Here is a 22,507-nt window from a genome sequence, read left to right on the forward strand (position 1 = left end):
AAAGATACTCCATTGGATAAGGGAGTACCAAAGTAACAGAAGACAGCTTGTCACTTTGAGGTGTGAGATCTCAGATTGGCGAGACGTCACCAGTGGAGTCCCGCAGGGTTCAGTCCTTGGACCCCATACTGTTTCATATATATGTAAATTATCTTCCAGATGTTATAGAATCATTCCTCTCATTGTTTGCTGATGATGCAAAAATTTTGAGGAGAATTAAGACGGAGGAAGATAGTATCAGGCTACAAGATGACCTAGACAGACTGAATGAATGGTCCAACAAATGGCTATTAAGGTTCAACCAGAGTAAATGTAATGTAATGAAACTAGACAGTGGAAACAGGAGGCTAGACACAGGATACCGAATGGGGGAAGAAGTCTTTCATGAAACGGACAGAGAGAAAGATCTGGAGTTGATATCACACCAAACCTGTCTCTGGAAGCCCATGTCAAAAGCATAACATCTGCGGCATATGCGAGGCTGGCTAACATCAGAACAGCCTTCAGGAACCTGTGCAAGGAATCATTCAGAACCTTGTATACCACATATGCAAGACCAATCCTGGAGTATGTGGCCCCAGGATGGAGCCCGTACCTTGTCAAGCACAAGACGAAGCAAGAAAAAGTTCAGAGGTATGCCACAAGGCTAGTCCTAGAACTAAGAGGCATGAGTTACGAGGAAAGGCTGCGGGAAATGCACCTTACGACACTAGAAGACAGAGGAGTAAGGGGAAACATGATCACGACCTACAAAATTTTCGGAAGAATTGACATTGTAGATAAAGATAAACTGTTTAACACGGGTGGTACGCGAACAAAGGGACACAAGTGGAAACTGAGTACCCAAATGAGCTACAGGGACGTTAGAAAGAACTTTTTCAGTGTCAGAGTAGTTAACAGATGGAATGCATTAAGCAGTGATATGGTAGAGGCTGACTCCATACACAGTTTTAAATGTAGATATGATAGAGCCTAGAAGGCTCAGGAATCTGTACACCTGTTGATTGACGGGTGAGAGGCGGGACCAAAGAGCCAGAGCTTAACTCCCGCAAGCACAAATAGGTGAGTACAACTAGGTGAGTACACACACAATAGAGTAGTTCCAGAACTATGAGGCTTGAGTTACGAGAAAAGGATGAGGGAACTGAACCTCACGTCGCTGGAAGACAGAAGAGCTCGGGGAGACATAATCACCACAAACAAGATTCTCAGGGGAATGCCGGGGGGTTGAAATAGCCTAAGCTACTCTATCCCATTGAGATGTATTTCTTGCTTATCTCAATAAACATACTTGAACTCAGGGGAATTGACAGGGAAGACAAGGATGGATTATTTAACACGGGTGGTACACGCGCAAGGGGACACAGGTGGAAGCTGAGTACCCAAATGAGCCACAGAGACATTAGAAAAAACTTTTTCAATGTCAGAGTAGTTATTAAATGGAATGCATTAGGCAGTGATGTGGTGGAGGCTGACTCAATAAACCGCTTCAAATGTAGATATGATAGAGCCCAATAGGCTCAGGAACCTGTACATCAGTTGATTGACAGTTGAGAGGAAGGACCAAAGAGCCAAAGCTCAACCCCCGCAAGCACAACTAGGTAAGTATACACACACACACACGTATGAGAAGAGTTGTGACAGATGAGGATTGTAGGGTCCTCCAAGAGGAACTGGACAGATTGCAGAGATGGTCAGAGAAATGGCTACTGGAGTTCAACACGAGTAAATGTAAAATTATGGAAATGGGATCAGGTGATAGGCGACCAAAGAGACAGTACACAATGAAGGGGAACTGCCTACCTGTAACGATTCGAGAGAGAGACCTGGGAGTGGACGTAACACACAATCTAACTCCTGAGGCACATATAAATAGGATAACGACAGCAGCGTATTCTACATTGGCGAAAATTAGAACTTCATATTGAAACCTAAGTGAGGAGGCTTTTAGGGCGCTTTACACTGCTTACGTGAGATCAGTCTTAGCGTATGCCGCGCCATCATGGAGCCCCCACCTGAAGAAACACATTAGATAACTGGAGAAGGTTCAGAGGTTTGCGACGAGGCTTGTCCCAGAGTTACGAGGGATGGGATATGAAGAGCGTCTGAAGGAACTGAACCTTACGACACTAGAGAAAAGAAGGGAGAGAGAGGACTTATAAAATACTCAGGGGAATTGACAAAGTGGAAATTGACTAAATGTTCACACGTAATAGTAACAGAACAAGGGGACATGGGTGGAAGCTGGAAACTCAGATGAGTCACAGAGATGTTAGGAATTGTTTTTTTAGCGTGAGAGTAGTGGAAAAATGGAATGCACTTGAAGAGCAGGTTGTGGAAGCAAACTCTATTCATAATTATAAAATTAGGCATGGTAGAGAAATGGGACAGGAGTCATTGCTGTAAACAACCGATGGCTGGAAAGGCGGGATCCAAGAGACAATGCTCGATCCAGCAAGCACAAGCACAAATAGGTGAGTACAAATACCCACGTGAATCAAATTTAGGTCTGATTAGGGTTCACATCTCTGGAGCATTATAACTGTATACAGAGAAGGCGTCCGTTGTCACAAGCTTAACGTTAATGGAGACAATATCTCTGGTTTCATTAGCCCGTTCATATTTACTTATCTGGAGTTATAGATAAAACCTTTTTCTTGATTAAACAAGAAGTTCTTGCATCAAATGCATTCATTTCTCTATATCACCATTCCTAGGAGAGTGGTGTCATTGCCGGCCATTTGAGCGTCGGGTAACGATCACTTCACAAATCTGAAATACATCGTAAAAGCTAATTGAATTTGCCGTCTCGTACCTAGTTGTTCTGTCTACCCGGGCCATTAGACAGGAGAAAATAAATTAATAGCCTGTAAAAGTTGTAATCAGTGCGGCCAGTGACCACGACCTTAACGTATCCTCCCCATTGTGACATTTTATTGCCACGATCAGACCAGTGATTGCATGATACAACAAAAGAACAGAAATCAGATACCAAAGCGACAAGGGGTTCTGATTGTCTGATATATTAGAGGTTGTGTGATTATCAGGATAACGTGCTTAGCCAGAATGTCATGACAATACTGGGAAGGGATATGGGAACAAGCAGCTGGATTATTAGGGTGACGGGATTGTGCCCATCCCCACGGAGTCTCGGGGGATCGAACACCGATCCTGCAAGAAGCAGATGGTCGCTCTATTGACCAGTATTAACGAATATATAAGCTAATATACTAGAAATAAACTAGTGGAATTATACAATAAATAGACTTGGTGATGAAAAAAGTCATGTTTTAAAATTATGAGTAATATGACTCAAGCCTCTGAGAGCAATGAGTGACAACGTTGACATCAATAGCCGTTCAGTGTAAGAGAAACTGTAAATGATCTTACATTGGTCAGCTCTTGTTGTACAATCGATCGCAGTAACGTTTCCATTATTATTATTATTATAAAACAAAAAAGAAAATTGCTCCAATCAACTCAACAACATTTCATGAGGCTAACCTCAAAATCATGAGTCAAAGTTATCTCGCAATCTGAAATTGAGTTTGATGCTAGGCTCAAAGGCCTAGCATCCCCTGAAGACTTCATTAGTTTCAAGACAATAGTTTACTTAGCAAGCAGCATGGATACTTAAGTCTTGAACATTTTACAGGACTAACGTTAACTTCATGTGACTACTTACCTGGAAGAAAATATCCCTATATATCAGAGAATCATAATAATGAAAAAGTGTTTTTAATGATATTATGATTAAGGGAAACAAGATTAGCCATTTTAATGTTGCGATATTGGTCAATGATAATTACCGGAATGTAATTTATTAGTGAATAATTTATTTACTAATTAGATACTAATAATGTAAGCTGACAGACCTCTCTTTCAAGCCAATAGTAAACATTATTAATGCCAGTTAAGCCTACTAATAGACAGCGTCCCGGATATAGGATTGGTGGGAACCAAAATAGCTCACAGTGAGCTTTTGTGGTAGTTTGTGTTAGCTGTGGTTGGTGGTGCTGTTAGTTGCGATGCTCTTACACACACACACACACACACGATTCCCGCACGAGGCAGAAACAAATGGGCAAAGTTTCTTTCACCCTGAATGCCCCTGTTACCTAGCAGTAAATAGGTACCTGGGATTTAGTCAGCTGTCACGGGCTGCTTCCTGGGGGGTGTGTGTGGTGCGAAATAAAAGTAGTTAGTAAACAGTTGATTGACAGATGAGAGGCGGGCCGAAAGAGCAAAGCTCAACCCCCGCAAACACAACTAGGTGAATACACATACACACACACACACTTATATATAAATATATATATATATATATATATATATATATATATATATATATATATATATATATATATATATATATATATATATATATATATGTATATATATATATTAAATATGACCGAGAAAGTAAGATTAATAATTCTAACACGAATTTTCTCAATATTTCTTATATTTCTTTTCACTGTTGATGGCAACTGAAAAATCAATTCTCCAAAATTCATTTTTATTTCTAGTCTGACGCGACACTTGAGCGCGTTTCGTAAAACTTATTACATTTTCAAAGACTTTAGTTTACACACACACAACTATAACTGAACAGAGCTTAAACATCTTCGATTTTATACCTGCATTTGGGTGAGTTGATATGTTACAACAGTTTTGGATGAGGTGAAAACAAAATTTCATCACAAGACAGAACACGAAACAATGGGTATAATATTTTGTAAGTTAAAGGGAATAGTGGAAGTAACTGCAAAGGGCCTATTGGCCCATATTTCTTGATGCTTCTATATTGGTGCGGAGTCTTGAAGTGGGTAGAATATAGTTGTGCATTAATTGGCTGTTGATTGCTGGTGTCGACTTCTTAAGGTGTAGTGCCTCGCAGATATCTAGCCGCCTGCTATCGCTGTATCTATCAATGATTTCCGTGTTTTTTGTTAAGACTTCTCTGGTGATGGTCTGGTTGTGGGAAGAGATTATATGTCCCTAATGGAGCCCTGTTGCTTATGCATCGTTAATCGCCTGGAAAGAGATGTTGTTGTCTTGCCTATATACTGAATTCTTTGAGGCTTACAGTCCCCAAGTGGGCATTTGAAGGCATAGACGACATTGGTCTCTTTTAAAGTGTTCTGCTTTGTGTCTGGAGAGTTTCTCATGAGTTGGTTGGCCGTTTTCTTGGTTTTATAGTAGATTGTCAATTGTATCTTTTGATTTTTGTCTGTAGGGATAACGTTTCTATTAACAATATCTTTCAGGACCCTTTCCTCCGTTTTATGAGCTGTGGAAAAGAAGTTCCTGAAAAATAGTCTAATAGGGGGTACAGGTGTTGTGTTAGTTGTCTCTTCAGAGGTTGCAAGGCGTTTCATCTTCCTTCTTATGATTTCTTCAACGAAACCAAAATGGAAAATGTCAAGACACATAAGCCTGGAAACCTACTTCGGCCAATCATCAGCCAGATACCCACACCCACGTACAGACTGGCGAAACGACTCAACGGCTTGCTGACTCCTTATGTCCCTTGCGCCTTCAGCCTGAAATCTCCAAAGGAATTTGTTGACTTACTGCGGGGAACACGAGCCACAGGGATAAGAGCCTCGTTGGACGTAGAATCACTGTTTACCAACGTACCTGTGGATGAAACAATCGGGATGATAGAGGACAGAGTGCATCGTGATCCGGCCTGTACTCCTCTTGACATACCAGAAAACATTCTAAGGAAACTACTCCAAGCTTGTACTAAAGAGGCACCCTTCTTGAGCCCGGATGGGCACATGTATAAGCAAGTAGACGGGGGCGCCATGGGTTCTCCCCTAGGTGTCCTGTTTGCCAACTTCTACATGGGTACCATCGGGCAAAAAGTCTTAGTCGACATGAACTTGAAACCGGCCATATACTGCAGGTATGTTGACGACATTTTTACACAGGTACCTGATGTCAGACATCTGCAGGAGCTGAAGGAGGCATTTGAGTAGAGTTCTGTGTTGCGTTTCACTTACGAGATGGAGAAGGATGGGAAACTGCCCTTTCTAGATGTAACAGTCATGGAAAGGAGCGGAGGTTTCCACACTGCAGTCTACACTAAGGAAACAAACATAAGAATGTGCCTAAATGCCAACAGTGACTGCCCAGACAGGTACAAGAGGAGTGTTGTTAACGCTTATGTCGACCGTGCTCTCAGCCACAGCTCAGGATGGAAGCAAGTCGACGAAGAACTCTGTAGGGTAAGGCAGGTCCTAGTCAACAACGGCTTCTCCAATGGTTTCGTTGAAGACATCATAAGAAGGAAAGTGAAACGCCATGCAACCTCTGAAGAGACAACTAACACAACACCTATACCCCCTATTAGACTATTTTACAGGAACTTCTTTTCCACAGCTCATAAAACGGAGGAAAGGGTCCTGAAAGATATTGTTAATAGAAACGTTATCCCTACAGACAAAAATCAGAAGATACAACTGACGATTTACTATAAAACCAAAAAAACGGCAAGCCTACTCATTAGAAACTCTCCAGACACAAAGCAGAACGCTTTAAAAGAGACCAACGTCGTCTATGCCTTCAAATGCCCTCTTGGGGACTGTAAGCCTCAAAAAACTCAGTATATACGCAAGACAACAGCATCTCTTTCCAGGCGATTAACGATGCATAAGCAACAGGGCTCCATTAAGGAACATATAATCTCTTCCCACAACCAAACCATCACCAGAGAAATCTTAGCAAACAACACAGAAATCATCGATAGATACAGCGATAGCGGGCGGCTTGACATCTGCGAGGCACTGCACATCAAGAAGTCAACACCAGCAATCAACAGCCAATTAATGCACAACAATATTCTACCCACTTCAAGACTCCGCTCCAATATAGAAGTATCAAGAAATATGGGTCAATAGGCCCTCTGCAATTACTTCCATTCTTACCTTCAATACCCATTGTTTCGTGTTCTATCCTGTGTTGAAAGTTTTGTTCACCTCATCCAAAACTGTTGTAACATATCACCTCACCCAAAATGCTGGTATTAAATGAAAAATGAAAGCTGTTTAAATCATAGCATAAGTAAGAACTCTGTTTAGTGTTTGCAGGTAATAGTTGTGTGTGTTTAAACTACAAGTCTTTGATAATGTAATAAGTTATTACAAAACGCGTTCAAGTGTCGCGTCAGACTTGAAATAAAAATGATTTTTGGCGAATTGATTTTTCAATTACCATCAACAATGAAAAAAAACATAAGAAAGATCGAGAAAATTCGTGTTAGAATTATTAATCTAACTTTTTCGGTCATATGTAATAATATATGTCTACAGGAAAGACTGCTACCAAAATATACTAATATATATATATATATATATATATATATATATATATATATATATATATATATATATATATATATATATATATATATATATATATATATATATATATCAATTGCATATGTCCTGGGGACCATTCAGGCTTGTTCGCATATATATATATATATATATATATATATATATATATATATATATATATATATATATATATATATATATATATATATATATATTACATATTTATGTCGCTAATTATGTGATGAAGTTCAACACTGGTTAAAAGTCTTTGGACAAGCTCTGGAAAATTTATTGAACTCTTAAACCGTGTGAATAACAACTCAGATGTATACTTTGAGCTTTGTTCAAGTCTCTCCACATAATGCAGGTTACCCCCAAAAATTGTACCTCCCCTATAACACGCTCCGGCTTGCTGGACAAGAGAGTGAGGCGGGGTAGTGAGTTTCCTCACAACAGAGACAACAAAGGTGAGGGGTATATTTGAGGCAGCAGACTAACCTGTTTGGCGGCTGGCTAGGGGAGGGGGAGCTTAATGATAAATGCTGATGAGTTTTGGTTCGTATCACTCCAGTAACGTTCTTTGTTGAAGAATGGGAACGTATTATTTTGTCAGGGGGTGGAGGGCTAGGGAATGGCGATAAAATTTTATTCGGAGTGTGTGGATGTACTCACCTAGTTGTGTTTGCGGGGGGTTGATTTCTGGCTCTTTGGTACCGCCTCTCAACTGTCAATCAACTCGTGTACAGATTCCTGAGCCTACTGGGCTCTATCATATCTACATATGAAATTGTGTATGGAGTCAGTATCCACCACATCACTAAGTGTGTGTGTGTGTGTGTGTGAACACGAGGTTGACTGCATAGATCTAGGGGCATCCTCATGAAAATGGATTCGTATTGAGTCACCTGAATAAGTCGAGGCGATCTTTACTGAGTATATGACTCAGCATGAGTCATACCTAGAATCGCCGCAGGGTGAGTATCGATGACTCACCCTGGAATGTAAACATAACTAAGAGTATCCAAGAACCTCATTCCCGAACTCAATTTACACATTGAGTTGAACAAAAAGTTGTTCAATTTAAACAACTGGTACGAGAAACCCCTGAAACAAAAAATATTACGCTCAAACAACGTAATTAAGGAGAATAGTACGGACATAATGAGATCATTTAGGATTCCAATGGTATAATGATAATGAAGGCTTAAAAAATCAATATTCAAACCCTTTCAGTAGCATAATGAGGTCTTAGAACCTCACAAGATGCCCACCTACTTGGAGTGGACGTTAGAGCGACGAATTCGCTTCATGCAGGTCGGCGTTCAATCCCCAACCGCCCAAGTGGTTGGTCATCATTCCTCCCCCCCCCCCCTCCTGTTGGAAATTTCCAACAGTTATTCTCATTCCTAATACATCAGGATGTATTTCCTGTATTAGGCTTGATACACATCTAATATTCAATTACTAATCCTTAGTACAATGGGATGTACTTCGTGTACTAAGCGTAATAATTAACTAACACTACTAATATGTAGTTTAGTATTGTAGAATTTACTGTATTAAGTTGTGGAACATCATGTAATTTCTCCTAGAATTGTGTAGTGTTGCGTCAGCCATTCACGGAGACTAAATTTCCACATATCAGTAGATTTAACACAAGTGTATCCATTTACTTTCCCTTATTAGGAATAATTATTTAGTAATCGGTTTACGTTTAGTATACAACAGTTTACTGGAATTTCTTTACCCAGCTTAATCGCTGTTCCAGTAAATAACATCATAATCTAACATCATTTCCACCACCAAGCAGGTATTTTTTTGTTTGTGCAGTCGACATTAACTGACTTGCACTGTGAGAATTAAAACATCACAACATAAAGTATTTATCTAAACCATCATGAGTGTTCATAAACGCCCCCTTCCCTATTTAGCTTTAATAAATATAATTTATGCTCGAATCCTCACGGTGAGCTATTGCGCATGCGCGACTTTCGGGACGGGGGGAAGAGAGGACTCTCGCCATATTCGATCAACAAGCGTGACGGAGTTCCGAAGCGAAGCGGTCAAACAAATCTTACCATTCAGACGGCATCTTTACATCCTTAGATGCTGGATTGAGGACGCAGCTTACCAGAATCACGGACACCAGTTCGGCAGGCATTCATACCTCTTAGTTTAATTTATTGAGCTCAAAGATTAACTAACATAGGTGGCCATGTCGTTATGCTGCGGGTGTAAAAGATAATCCCATGTAAGTGCAGCTCTTTCCCCTCCAGATATTTAGATATTACTTTTATGTGTGTGAATACTAGTTTGGGGTGGAAATTATGGAATTATCATTATTGCAGCATGGTGTAACACCCTTGAGGAAGTGTGTGACCGCCATACCACTCACGTGCTCCAAGTATCACTATCTCAAACTGTTGCCAGACTGGCGTACAGTGGACTGCATCTACGTCCCTCTGTCACAGCTGATATTTAATCAGTTTTTCATTGTAGCTAGTACTTTATTATTCAGAGTTCATATATTATGGTTTTACGAACCATGTATTACTTTTATGCATTATTAATCTTTACATTGCAGAGGCATTTCTTGCATTATATATTTTCTCATCATCTATGTGTGTGCATATTATACTCATTATTATTATTGCATAATATATGTTACATATAGATTAATCTCATAGAATACCCCCCCCCCCAAAACAAAAATGTGTCATGGGAGGCTGGTTCTAGAAATATATAATTTACAGTCATTGCTTAATAGAATTTATTCACATATAATCATAGATCTATAAGCCACTGATTTTTTCATTTCATTACTCATTCTGGTCCTTCGAGCTATCTTAGAATTAATCATTATTTTGCATTCTTATAATTATACATTTTATTAGTATTATACTGGAGCCAGAATTCCCCATACCCCCCCCCCATCTCATCACAAATCCTTATCCTGATCCCTTCCACGTGCTATGTAGTCGAATTGGCTTGGTACGTTTTCCTGATAGTTCCCTTCCCTTCCCACTAGATAAAGAGATTCGTCACAGAAAGATATATAAAACATATATCGGTGTCGGAATTATATATTGGTGAAATAGGCTATATTTATAGGAAATATAGGCTATATAAATAGGAAATATTACAGACAAGCGTTGGAGATAATTCATTAAATGTTTTGAAATTACGTATAATAAGAAAAACAAGATAACTGAGTTATTACAATAAGCTATAACAAGATAAATGAGTATATGTAGTGTCAATACTGTCTTGTGATTTCGGGTTTTGAACTTCGACCCATAGAAGCCATCTCCCTAGATCTTCACTTTTGATCAATTGCTTCGCTCTGGTCGTGCTATACAATTGAACCCCCGCACTTGACCCTAGATGTACGAGGTAACGGTCGTGCTAAACGGGTTATGGTAAACCCTCATTTAATTGTAAACTATAAACGGTTTATGGGAGTTTACATCGGAATGACTAGGTGTTCGTATAGCGACTTATCCTGTAGACTAAACATGCTCAAGTAACGTTTATTGACCTTTGATTCAGCATTCCCAAAGTTGCATTAACCTTTTCAACATTAATTCATTGTTACAATATCGTCATTTTCCTCAGATTGCTCAGAAGGGGGACTGGGAAGGGGACCCTCCCAAAAGGACCATTCCAAGGGGACCATTCCGAGACAGAAACCATATTTCCGGGTCCCATGTCCGAGGCTCTGATAGCATTGAAGAAAAGTATTCGAACCCGCTTTAGAGAACACGAAACGTTGCCTTTTAATGAAGTCCGAATTGGTATGTGAATCTCTTTTATGGCGTCATTAAGTAGCATTGAAGGCACTAATAGGAGTGGAAAGAACTCGGGGAAACTTGCACTCTTGGCATCGAAAGAGACACATTATTGGGTAAATGGAAACTATTGCATGAGTTCATTCACATGCATATTAGCAATGAATGACGAATAAGACATGTTAGTTGAGTTACAAGATATGAAGGAAAGTAATAATAAGAAATAAAAATGATAGAAATATGAATAAAGCATTAAAAATATTCCTTACCTATTCACTGAATTATTCACAATGCATTATATACAATCAGTAATAAACGTGTGTCACTACACTCCAGCCATTATCCACTACAGCAAGCCACTGTTGTACAAGATCAGGTAAACCAGAATAATGTATTTATTACTACTTATAATGAAATGAATAACTTACAGACATCCTTTATAATCATATTATAGCCAATAATTCTTCCTTATTCATAATCTACAATGATATCATACCTGTCAATAGGTATGTCAAATTTGACATCACAAAGGGAATAGTCAATAACTTTACACATATTTCAATGCTAGTTAACTTGAAGCCAAACTCCACACACACAGATTACTTTACTATATACATACCTTTACAGGTTCGAGGAAATCACTTAAAAATGGCCAACACAAGCTATGATTACAAAGAGTCAGTTTGAATGACTTGTCTTCCATGAACGCTCCACGATCCTTAAACTCCTTTTATCCTACAAAAGAAAACATGATAAATAACAAATAGTTAAGAACTATTTAATCTTTAAAGACTTTTACACCAACACTGAATGGGAATTAGCAATGATGGTCAACATCAATGTGTATTGTCCTGAAGTTCAAATAATTCTTGTCGTAATAGTTCCATCACCTTGTTTGTGTTCCAAAGTCTCCTGCAGATTGTAGTCACACACACACACACACACACACACACACACACACACACACACACACACACACACACACACACACACACACACACACACACGCTTTGCAGTCAAAGCGAAAAAGCAACCAAAATTACTACATAGCCATATAAGAAGGAAGATGTCGGTAAATGACCAAGTGACAAGACTGAGGAAAACAGAAGGGGCATATACAGAAAGCGACAAGGAAATCTGCGAGGTACTGAATGCAAAATTCCATGGAGTGTTCACAACCGAGCCTGAGCAGCTCCCATTGTTAGAAGAGATTACCCAAGATGAAAGACTATCGGATATAGAGGTGACAGCAGAGGATGTAATGAAACAGTTGACAACACTGGATGCAAATAAAGCTGTTGGACCAGACAAAGTATCACCGTGGATACTCAAAGAGGCAGCGCAGGCTCTCAGCGTGCCTCTGGCAATGATCTTTAATGAGTCACTTATGTCGGGAGAATTGCCCAGTTGCTGGAAGGAGGCAAATGTCGTACCGATTTTCAAAAAGGGTGATAGGGAGGAGGCACTTAACTACAGACCCGTATCACTGACAAGCATCCCCTGCAAAATACTTGAAAGAATAATTAGGCTAAGACTTGTTGAGCACCTGGAGAGCATTGGGTTTGTAAACAAGCACCAACATGGGTTCTGGACAGGGAAATCATGCCTAACAAACCTTTTAGAATTCTATGATAAAGTAACAAGGATAAGGCAGGACAGAGAAGGCTGGGCAGACTGCATATTTCTTGACTGCCAAAAGGCCTTTGATACGGTACCGCACATGAGACTGCTATACAAACTTGAGAGGCAGGCAGGAGTAAGCGGAAAGGCCCTAGTATGGGTGAAGAACTACCTAACAGGAAGGAGCCAGAGGGTAATGGTAAGGGGCGAAAAGTCGGACTGGCGAACAGTAACAAGTGGAGTACCTCAAGGATCGGTGCTGGGACCAATCCTCTTTCTAATTTACGTAAATGATATGTTTACAGGAGTGGAATCATACATGTCAATGTTTGCAGATGACGCAAAATTAATGAGAAGAGTTGTGACAGACGAGGATTGTAGGATCCTCCAAGAGGACTTAAACAGGCTGCAGAGATGGTCAGGGAAATGGCTACTGGAGTTTAACACCAGAAAATGTAAAGTTATGGAAATGGGATCAGGTGACAGGAGACCAAAGGGACAGTACACAATGAAGGGGAACAGCCTACCTGTAACGATTCGAGAAAGAGACCTGGGAGTGGATGTGACACCTAATCTAACTCCTGAGGCACATATAAATAGGATAACGACAGCAGCGTACTCTACACTGGCGAAAATTAGAACTTCATTCAGAAACCTAAATGAGGAAGCTTTTAGGGCGCTTTACACTGCCTACGTGAGACCCGTCTTAGAGTATGCCGCGCCATCATGGAGCCCCCACCTGAAGAAACACATAAAGAAACTGGAGAAGGTTCAGAGGTTTGCGACGAGGCTTGTCCCAGAGCTACGAGGGATGGGATATGAAGAGCGGCTGAAGGAACTGAACCTTACGACACTAGAGAAAAGAAGGGAGAGAGGAGATATGATAGGGACATATAAAATACTCAGGGGAATTGACAAAGTGGAAATAGATGAAATGTTCACACGTAATAATAACAGAACGAGGGGACATGGGTGGAAACTGGAAACTCAGATGAGTCACAGAGATGTTAGGAAGTTTTCTTTTAGCGTGAGAGTAGTAGAAAAATGGAATGCACTTGGGGAACAGGTTGTGGAAGCAAATACTATTCATACTTTTAAAACTAGGTATGATAGGGAAATGGGACAGGAGTCATTGCTGTAAACAACCGATAGCTAGAAAGGCGGGATCCAAGAGTCAATGCTCGATCCTGCAAGCACATATAGGTGAGTACATATAGGTGAGTACACACACACACACACACACACACACACACACACACACACACACACACACACACACACACACACACACACATACACACACACACACACACACACACACACACACACACACACACACACACACACATACATACACGGTCAAACGGCGGAAGTGTTGTCACATTCCATTTACTTGTGTCCCGCGAGGTAAATTTTGTGTTGTCTTTTTCTTCGCTTCACAGAAGAAGTGGAGGAAGGGAAAATGAACCACTAGAGGGAAGAAAAATGAACCACTAGAGGGAAGAAAAATGAACCACTAGAGGGAGGTAAGATGAATCACTAGAGGGTGAAGGCAGAATGAAGTACTAGAGGGAGGGAAGAAGAAACACTAGAATACGAGAAGATGAACCGGGAGTAATCTTTGAGATGGAAGATGAGGAAGAAGACAGGAAAAAATAAAGCACAAAAATGGATGGTATATGGAGAAGTAGGATGGACTTACTGCTTTAGTAAGAGAAAGAAAAGAGTGAGAGAGTTGACAGACTGGAAATTAGTGGGATGATGGCGGTTGATGAGGAGGTTATAAGGATGGATGGATGGTGTCAGATCCCATGTCACTGTCACCCTAAGCAAAGTGTTGGGACTTCAAAGGTGGATCAAACGAAAAATGGAATAAAATTTGTGTTTCCTCAATGAAATATTGAACTGTGTGTTGACTCCATGAACCGTTACCTCATTATCTTTTCTCGAATTCAATTCATTATGGAGAGGATAATATCAGTACTCACAAATACTTGTACACAATGTACTGATAAATGCAACCCGTCCTTCTAGGGTTTCCCAACGTCCAGAAAACGGTCAATGTACAGAGTCTTCTCCTAACTTACCAGAGGACCCAAAGCAGAAAACAGGACAGTACGTCACTTTCGCTAGCCGCTTTCCATTTTCTAGTACGACGATTTTGGACCGTATGTGACGCATACGAGCGAAAAGCGACGTTTTTTTGTAGGAGGGCAGGTTGCATGAATACCTGTACATCTTGCTCTAATAATGTTGGTACAAACACTATTTTGTAATATTGTAATACATCCAGAATCAATTTGCTTTTAATATCCTCGAATAAGGAAATGAAGAGCATAAATAATCCTAAATGGTTGATAGTGGAAAACGGGGCCACACAAGCCAAATACCAAGTGTTACCAAGACGCAGGTAAAGTGTTACCAGGACGCAGGTAAAGTGTTACCAAGACGCAGGTAAAGTGTTACCAAGACGCAGGTAAAGTGTTACCAAGACGCAGGTAAAGTGTTACCAAGACGCAGGTAAAGTGTTACCAAGACGCAGGTAAAGTGTTACCAGGACGCAGGTAAAGTGTTACCAAGACGCAGGTAAAGTGTTACCAGGACGCAGGTAAAGTGTTACCAAGACGCAGGTAAAGTGTTACCAAGACGCAGGTAAAATAGCATCATAAAGCCAGCAGTTGGATGCTGTTTCTGGCTCTCTGCCACTACTCTCTCATCTCGGAAAGAAGAGCATCAAGGGACCCGCCCAGGTCGCTGGATAGCGATCAATACTCCACAATGGAAAGACGGATTATGAAAGATTGGCTGACGTGTAGTAAAGACGTTTCCCGTTCGCGTAGGATGGAATGACAGATGATGATAAGGATGATGATGATAGGCAAGACGGTTGTGGATTGATACAGATTCAAGGCAAGGTGTATTATGGGTGAAGAATAATGCATCTTCAAGACAAGGTGTATGCAATTTCAGGAATGATAATGACTGAAAGCGAAATATGCTTGAGGAATTCTTCTCTAACTAGACAATTGAAAGCATGAAGGAACTAATATTTACAATTGGGTTAAGAAAGGCATAATTACTGATACATTATATATATATATATATATATATATATATATATATATATATATATATATATATATATATATATATATATATATATATATGTGTGTGTGTGTGTGTGTGTGTGTGTGTGTGTGTGTGTGTACTCACCTATATGTGCTTGCAGGATCGAGCATTGACTCTTGGATCCCGCCTTTCTAGCTATCGGTTGTTTACAGCAATGACTCCTGTCCCATTTCCCTATCATACCTAGTTTTAAAAGTATGAATAGTATTTGCTTCCACAACCTGTTCCCCAAGTGCATTCCATTTTTCTACTACTCTCACGCTAAAAGAAAACTTCCTAACATCTCTGTGACTCATCTGAGTTTCCAGTTTCCACCCATGTCCCCTCGTTCTGTTATTATTACGTGTGAACATTTGATCTATTTCCACTTTGTCAATTCCCCTGAGTATTTTATATGTCCCTATCATATCTCCTCTCTCCCTTCTTTTCTCTAGTGTCGTAAGGTTCAGTACCTTCAGCCGCTCTTCATATCCCATCCCTCGTAGCTCTGGGACAAGCCTCGTCGCAAACCTCTGAACCTTCTCCAGTTTCTTTATGTGTTTCTTCAGGTGGGGGCTCCATGATGGCGCGGCATACTCTAAGACGGGTCTCACGTAGGCAGTGTAAAGCGCCCTAAAAGCTTCCTCATTTAGGTTTCTGAATGAAGTTCTAATTTTCGCCAGTGTAGAGTACGCTGCTGTCGTTATCCTATTTATATGTGCCTCAGGAGTTAGATTAGGTGTCACATCCACTCCCAGGTCTCTTTCTCGAATCGTTACAGGTAGGCTGTTCCCCTTCATTGTGTACAGTCCCTTTGGTCTCCTGTCACCTGATCCCATTTCCATAACTTTACATTTACTGGTGTTAAACTCCAGTAGCCATTTCTCTGACCAATTAACGTACGTCATGAATACCTGTACATCTTGCTCTTATAATGTTGGTACAAACACTATTTTGTAATATTGTAATACATCCAGAATTTTTCTCAAATAGATGGTGTGTGTGTGTGTGTGTGTGTGTATCACGAAAATAAACATGTGATTAAAAATGTGACAGTGTCAGACCACGGAGGAAAATTGAAACAGGAATTTCCTTAAGTACTTTCGTATATTAATACATCTTCAGAAGGAGTGATTTTACAGGTCGAATACTGGACATAAATAGGCAGGAGAGAATGGTGGAGTGAGGTGACGTACAATACGTGGACACTGCTGAGGGCCTATTGGCCCATCCGATGCAGCAACCACACACAGGCCCACATATGGATAATCATAGCATAAAATAGTAAATATTTACAATGAATTAGTGAGACAAATGTGTTCCAATGATCTTACTTAAATCGCCCTTTAATTGAACTATTAAAAATGGATCTAAGTTATATATACCACTGCTAATGTTCAAATTACTTTCTTTTGTGATCTGTATCAAAGCAGATTCAATTATGTTTCTGTTATAGGTGCTATTACAATTCGTTATTGAAGAAGCCATCTCCCAATCAATTTGGTGAGCATCTTCTGACAGATGAACAAACAAAGCATTAGACAATTGGCCATGTCTTACAGAGTATTTATGTTGCGAAATTCTACATTTCAAATCTTTGGAAGTTTACCCAACATAGAACTTATTACAGTCTTTACAAGGTATTTTATAAATGACACAATTATTAAAGTAAGAAAAAGTAAGATTAATAATTCTAACACGAATTTTCTCAATATTTCTTGTATTTCTTTTCACTGTTGATGGTAACTGAAAAATCAATTCTTCTAAATTCATTTTTATTTCTAGTCTGACGCAACACTCGAACTCGTTTCGTAATAACTTATTACAATTTCAAAGACTTTAGTTTACACACACACAACTATAACTGAACAGAGTTTAAACATCTTCCATTTTATACCTGCATTTGGGTGAAGTGATATGTTACAACAGTTTTGGATGAGGTGAAAATAAACTTTCAACACAAGACAGAACACGAAACAATGGGTATAATATTTTGTAAGTTAAAGGGAAGAATGGAAGTAACTGCAAAGGGCCTATTGGCCCATATTTCTTGATGCTTCTTTATTGGTGCAGAGTCTTGAAATGGGTAGAATATAGTTGTGCATTAATTGGCTGTTGATTGCTGGTGTCGACTTCTTAATGTGTAGTGCCTTGCAGATATCAAGCCGCCTGCTATCGCTGTATCCATCGATGATTTCCGAGTTTTTTCTTAAGACTTCTCTGGTGATGGTCTGGTTGTGGGAAGAGATTATATGTTCCTTAATGGAGCCCTGTTGCTTATGCATCGTTAATCGCCTGGAAAGAGATGTTGTTGTCTTGCCAATATACTGAATTCTTTGAGGCTTACAGTCCCCAAGTGGGCATTTGAAGGCATAGACGACATTGGTCTCTTTTAAAGCGTTCTGGTGTGTGTCTGGAGAGTTTCTCATGAGTAGGTTGGCCGTTTTCTTGGTTTCATAGTAGATCGTCAATTGTATCTTCTGATTTTTGTCTGTAGGGATAACGTTTCTATTAACAATATCTTTCAGGACCCTTTCCTCCGTTTTATGAGCTGTGGAAAAGAAGTTCCTGTAAAATAGTCTAATAGGGGGTATAGGTGTTGTGTTAGTTGTCTCTTCAGAGGTTGCATGGCGTTTCACTATCCTTCTTCTGATGTCTTCAACGAAACCATTGGAGACGCCGTTGTTGACTAGGACCTGCCTTACCCTACAGAGTTATTCATCGACTTGATTCCATCCTGAGCTGTGGCTGAGAGCACGGTCGACATAAGCGTTAACAACACTCCTCTAGTACCTATCTGGGCAGTCACTGTTGGCATTTAGGCTCATTCCTATGTTTGTTTCCTTAGTGTAGACTGCAGTGTGGAAACCTCCGCTCCTTTCCATGACTTTTACATCTAGAAAGGGCAGTTTCCCATCCTTCTCCATCTCGTAATTGAAACGCAACACAGAATTCTGCTCAAATGCCTCCTTCAGCTCCTGCAGATGTCTGACATCAGGTACCTGTGTAAAAATGTCGTCAACATACCTGCAGTATTTGGCCGGTTTCAAGTTCATGTCGACTAAGACCTTTTGTTCGATGGTACCCATGTAGAAGTTCGCAAACAGGACACCTAGGGAAGAACCCTTGGCGACCCCATCTACTTGCTTATACATGTGCCCCTCCGGGCTCAAGAAGGGTGCCTCTTTAGTACAAGCTTGGAGTAGTTTCTTTAGAATGTTTTCTGGTATGTCAAGAGGAGTACAGGCCGGATCACGATACACTCTGTCCGCTATCATCCCGATTGTTTCATCCACAGGTACGTTGGTAAACAGTGATTCTACGTCCAACGAGGCTCTTATCCTTGTGGCCCGTGTTCCTCGCAGTAAGTCAACAAATTCCTTTGGAGACTTCAGGCTGAAGGTGCGATGGACATAAGGAGTCAGCAAGCCGTTGAGTCGCTTCGCCAGTCTGTACGTGGGTGTGGGTATCTGGCGGATGATTGGCCGAAGTGGGTTTCCAGGCTTATGTGTCTTGACATTTCCATACGTTTATCCAGGTTTATATTCCCCAATAATCTTTGGCAGGTGGAGTCCGGATTTCTTGGCGTTCACAGTTTCAATCAATTTGTTGACCTTTGCTTTCAATCGGAATTGAAAAGGGACCCATAGCCTCGGAGAAGAAAATAAAAAGTATTCAGAGGAGAACTTGTGGTTTCTCACTGAACACTAATACTATCTTTTCCTATCACCCCCATTCTTTTGTATGTACACATATATATTTGCTTTATTTGAATTTGAACTTTGTTACAAAAAAGGAGGTACATATAGGTTACAAATATGGTTACCATAAGTTGTCGAGTTCCTCCAGCTCCTCAGATGGCGGGCAGGAACCCTGGATGCAGTGCACATTTCCCCTCTGTATCGCCACGCTGAGGCGCTGGAAAAGAAAGCTGGCAGCTCTAGGGTCCCTTGTGGTTTCAATGAGCCTAGAACCCAGTTCCTTCAATAAACTGGTAGCACTTTTACCCCAGGTGTCGAGTGTCTCAGAAGCAATGGGGACAAAATTGTAGTGGTGATCCAGTTCCCTATACTTATGGGATTTGGCTGCTTCCCTGTGGGGAGCAGCGCCACCTGGTTGTGCAACACTGAGGTCAATGTAAGTGTTAGCCAGGGTTGATATGCACGTGTAGTCCCATACCAACAGCTTGCTATTCTTCCAGGGGTTCACTGTGATACCATCCGGGCGACCAATATGAGCATCAGAGTTACGGGGCGTTAGATAACGGGGCAATCTTTCAGCTGGGCATCCAGCTGTGGTGAGGCTCCTCTTGATGATGTCGTTAACTTCACTGCGCCTCGAGTGCCATCCCCCTGTGCTTTGGCAGAGTTCGCCATGGTGGCCGTACCTGTCAGCCACCACCTCGTCGCAAATATACCTATATTTGGTGTGGATTGGGGCAGCAAGGCAGAGGGCCACAGCAATTCGGAGGGCCACAGCAATTCGGAGGGCGTGTGGTGTGAGACGCGTGCCAGTTGCCGACATTGCATTGGGGTTGCTCTATATATATATATATATATATATATATATATATATATATATATATATATATATATATATATATATATATATATATATATATATATGCGAACAAGCCTGAATGGTCCCCAGGACTATATGCGTCTGAAAACTCACACCCCAGAAGTGACTCGAACCCATACTCCCAGGAGCAATGCAACTGGTAACTACAGGGCGCCTTAATCCGCTTGACCATCACGGCCGGACAAAAGGAAGTGATTGCCGAAGCTATTTGAAACCACTTCCCTGCCGGCAACTCGGATGGTAATCTTGGGCATAGCATTTTATCAAATCATCTCATTCTATGGGGCACACGTGAGGAACACAAATGCCGGCGGGGAATTGGTTCAAATAGCTTCGGCTATCACTTCCTTTTGTCCGGCCGTGATAGTCAAGAGGATTAAGGCGCCCTGTAGTTACCAGTTGCGTTGCTCCTGGGAGTATGGGTTCGAGTCACTTCTGGGGTGTGAGTTTTCAGACATATATATATATATATATATATATATATATATATATATATATATATATATATATATATATATATATATATATATATATATATATATATATGCGAACAAGCCTGAATGGTCCCCAGGACTATATGCGTCTGAAAACTCACACCCCAGAAGTGACTCGAACCCATACTCCCAGGAGCAATGCAACTGGTAACTACAGGGCGCCTTAATCCGCTTGACCATCACGGCCGGACAAAAGGAAGTGATTGCCGAAGCTATTTGAAACCACTTCCCTGCCGGCAACTCGGATGGTAATCTTGGGCATAGCATTTTATCAAATCATCTCATTCTATGGGGCACACGTGAGGAACACAAATGCCGGCGGGGAATTGGTTCAAATAGCTTCGGCTATCACTTCCTTTTGTCCGGCCGTGATAGTCAAGAGGATTAAGGCGCCCTGTAGTTACCAGTTGCGTTGCTCCTGGGAGTATGGGTTCGAGTCACTTCTGGGGTGTGAGTTTTCAGACATATATATATATATATATATATATATATATATATATATATATATATATATATATATATATATATATATATATATATATATATATATATATATATACATATGTCGTACCTAGTAGCTAGAACGCACTTCTCGGCCTACTATGCAAGGCCCGATTTGCCTAATAGGCCGAGTGATTTTCTTTATGTTCAATAAATTGTTTCCAGTTGGTTTATTTTAAATATTTTTATTATAATTTGTCAAGAACATAAATTATTGACTTAATTTTGTTTGTTTTGGTTAGGTTAAGATAGGTTAGGTTAGGTTTTTTTTTTTTTTTTTTTTTTTTTTTTTTTTTTTTTTTTTTTTTTTTTGAGATATATACAAGAGTTGTTACATTCTTGTACAGCCACTAGTACGCGTAGCGTTTCGGGCAAGTCCTTAATCCTATGGTCCCTGGAATACGATCCCCTGCCGCGAAGAATCGTTTTTTCATCCAAGTACACATTTTACTGTTGCGTTAAACAGAGGCTACAGTTAAGGAATTGCGCCCAGTAAATCCTCCCCGGCCAGGATACGAACCCATGACATAGCGCTCGTGGAACGCCAGGCGAGTGTCTTACCACTAAACGACGGAGACTGCTTAAGGTTAGGTAGGGTTGGTTAGGTTAGGTTAGGTAGGGTTGGTTAGGTTCGGTTATATATCTACGTCAGTTGTAACGTAGTTTAAAAAAATTAACTCATACATAATGAAATGGATAGCTTTATCATTTCATGATTTTTTTTTTAAATATTGAAAATCAGGATAACTTTGCTTATTAGGGAAATCGGGCCTTGCATAGTAGGCCGAGAAGTGCATTCTGGCTGCTAGGTACGACATATATATATATATATATATATATATATATATATATATATATATATATATATATATATATATATATATATATATATTATTATATATGACCGAAAAAGTAAGATTAATAATTCTAACACGAATTTTCTCAATGTTTCGTACATTTCTTTTCACTGTTGGAGGTAATTCAAAAATCAATTCTCCAAAATTCATTTTTATTTCTAGTCTGACGCGACACGAGCGCGTTTCGTAAAACTTATTACATTTTCAAAGAC

At 40.2% G+C, this 22,507-nt stretch overlaps 1 protein-coding gene across 1 annotated transcript in view; it reads right to left on the minus strand.

The window, feature by feature from the left end:
* The window catches only part of LOC138364735 (uncharacterized), a 51,801-nt gene extending 31,415 nt beyond the window's left edge, over positions 1–20,386 (minus strand). The window contains exon 1 of the mRNA XM_069324703.1: positions 20,250–20,386. Within this exon, the coding sequence (XP_069180804.1) occupies positions 20,250–20,386 (137 nt within the window). The remainder of the gene's footprint in view (positions 1–20,249) is intronic.
* Between the last annotated feature and the right edge of the window lie 2,121 nt (positions 20,387–22,507).

The sequence above is a fragment of the Procambarus clarkii genome, chromosome 14, assembly GCF_040958095.1.
Source record: "Procambarus clarkii isolate CNS0578487 chromosome 14, FALCON_Pclarkii_2.0, whole genome shotgun sequence".
NCBI classification, from domain to species: Eukaryota; Metazoa; Arthropoda; class Malacostraca; order Decapoda; family Cambaridae; genus Procambarus; species Procambarus clarkii.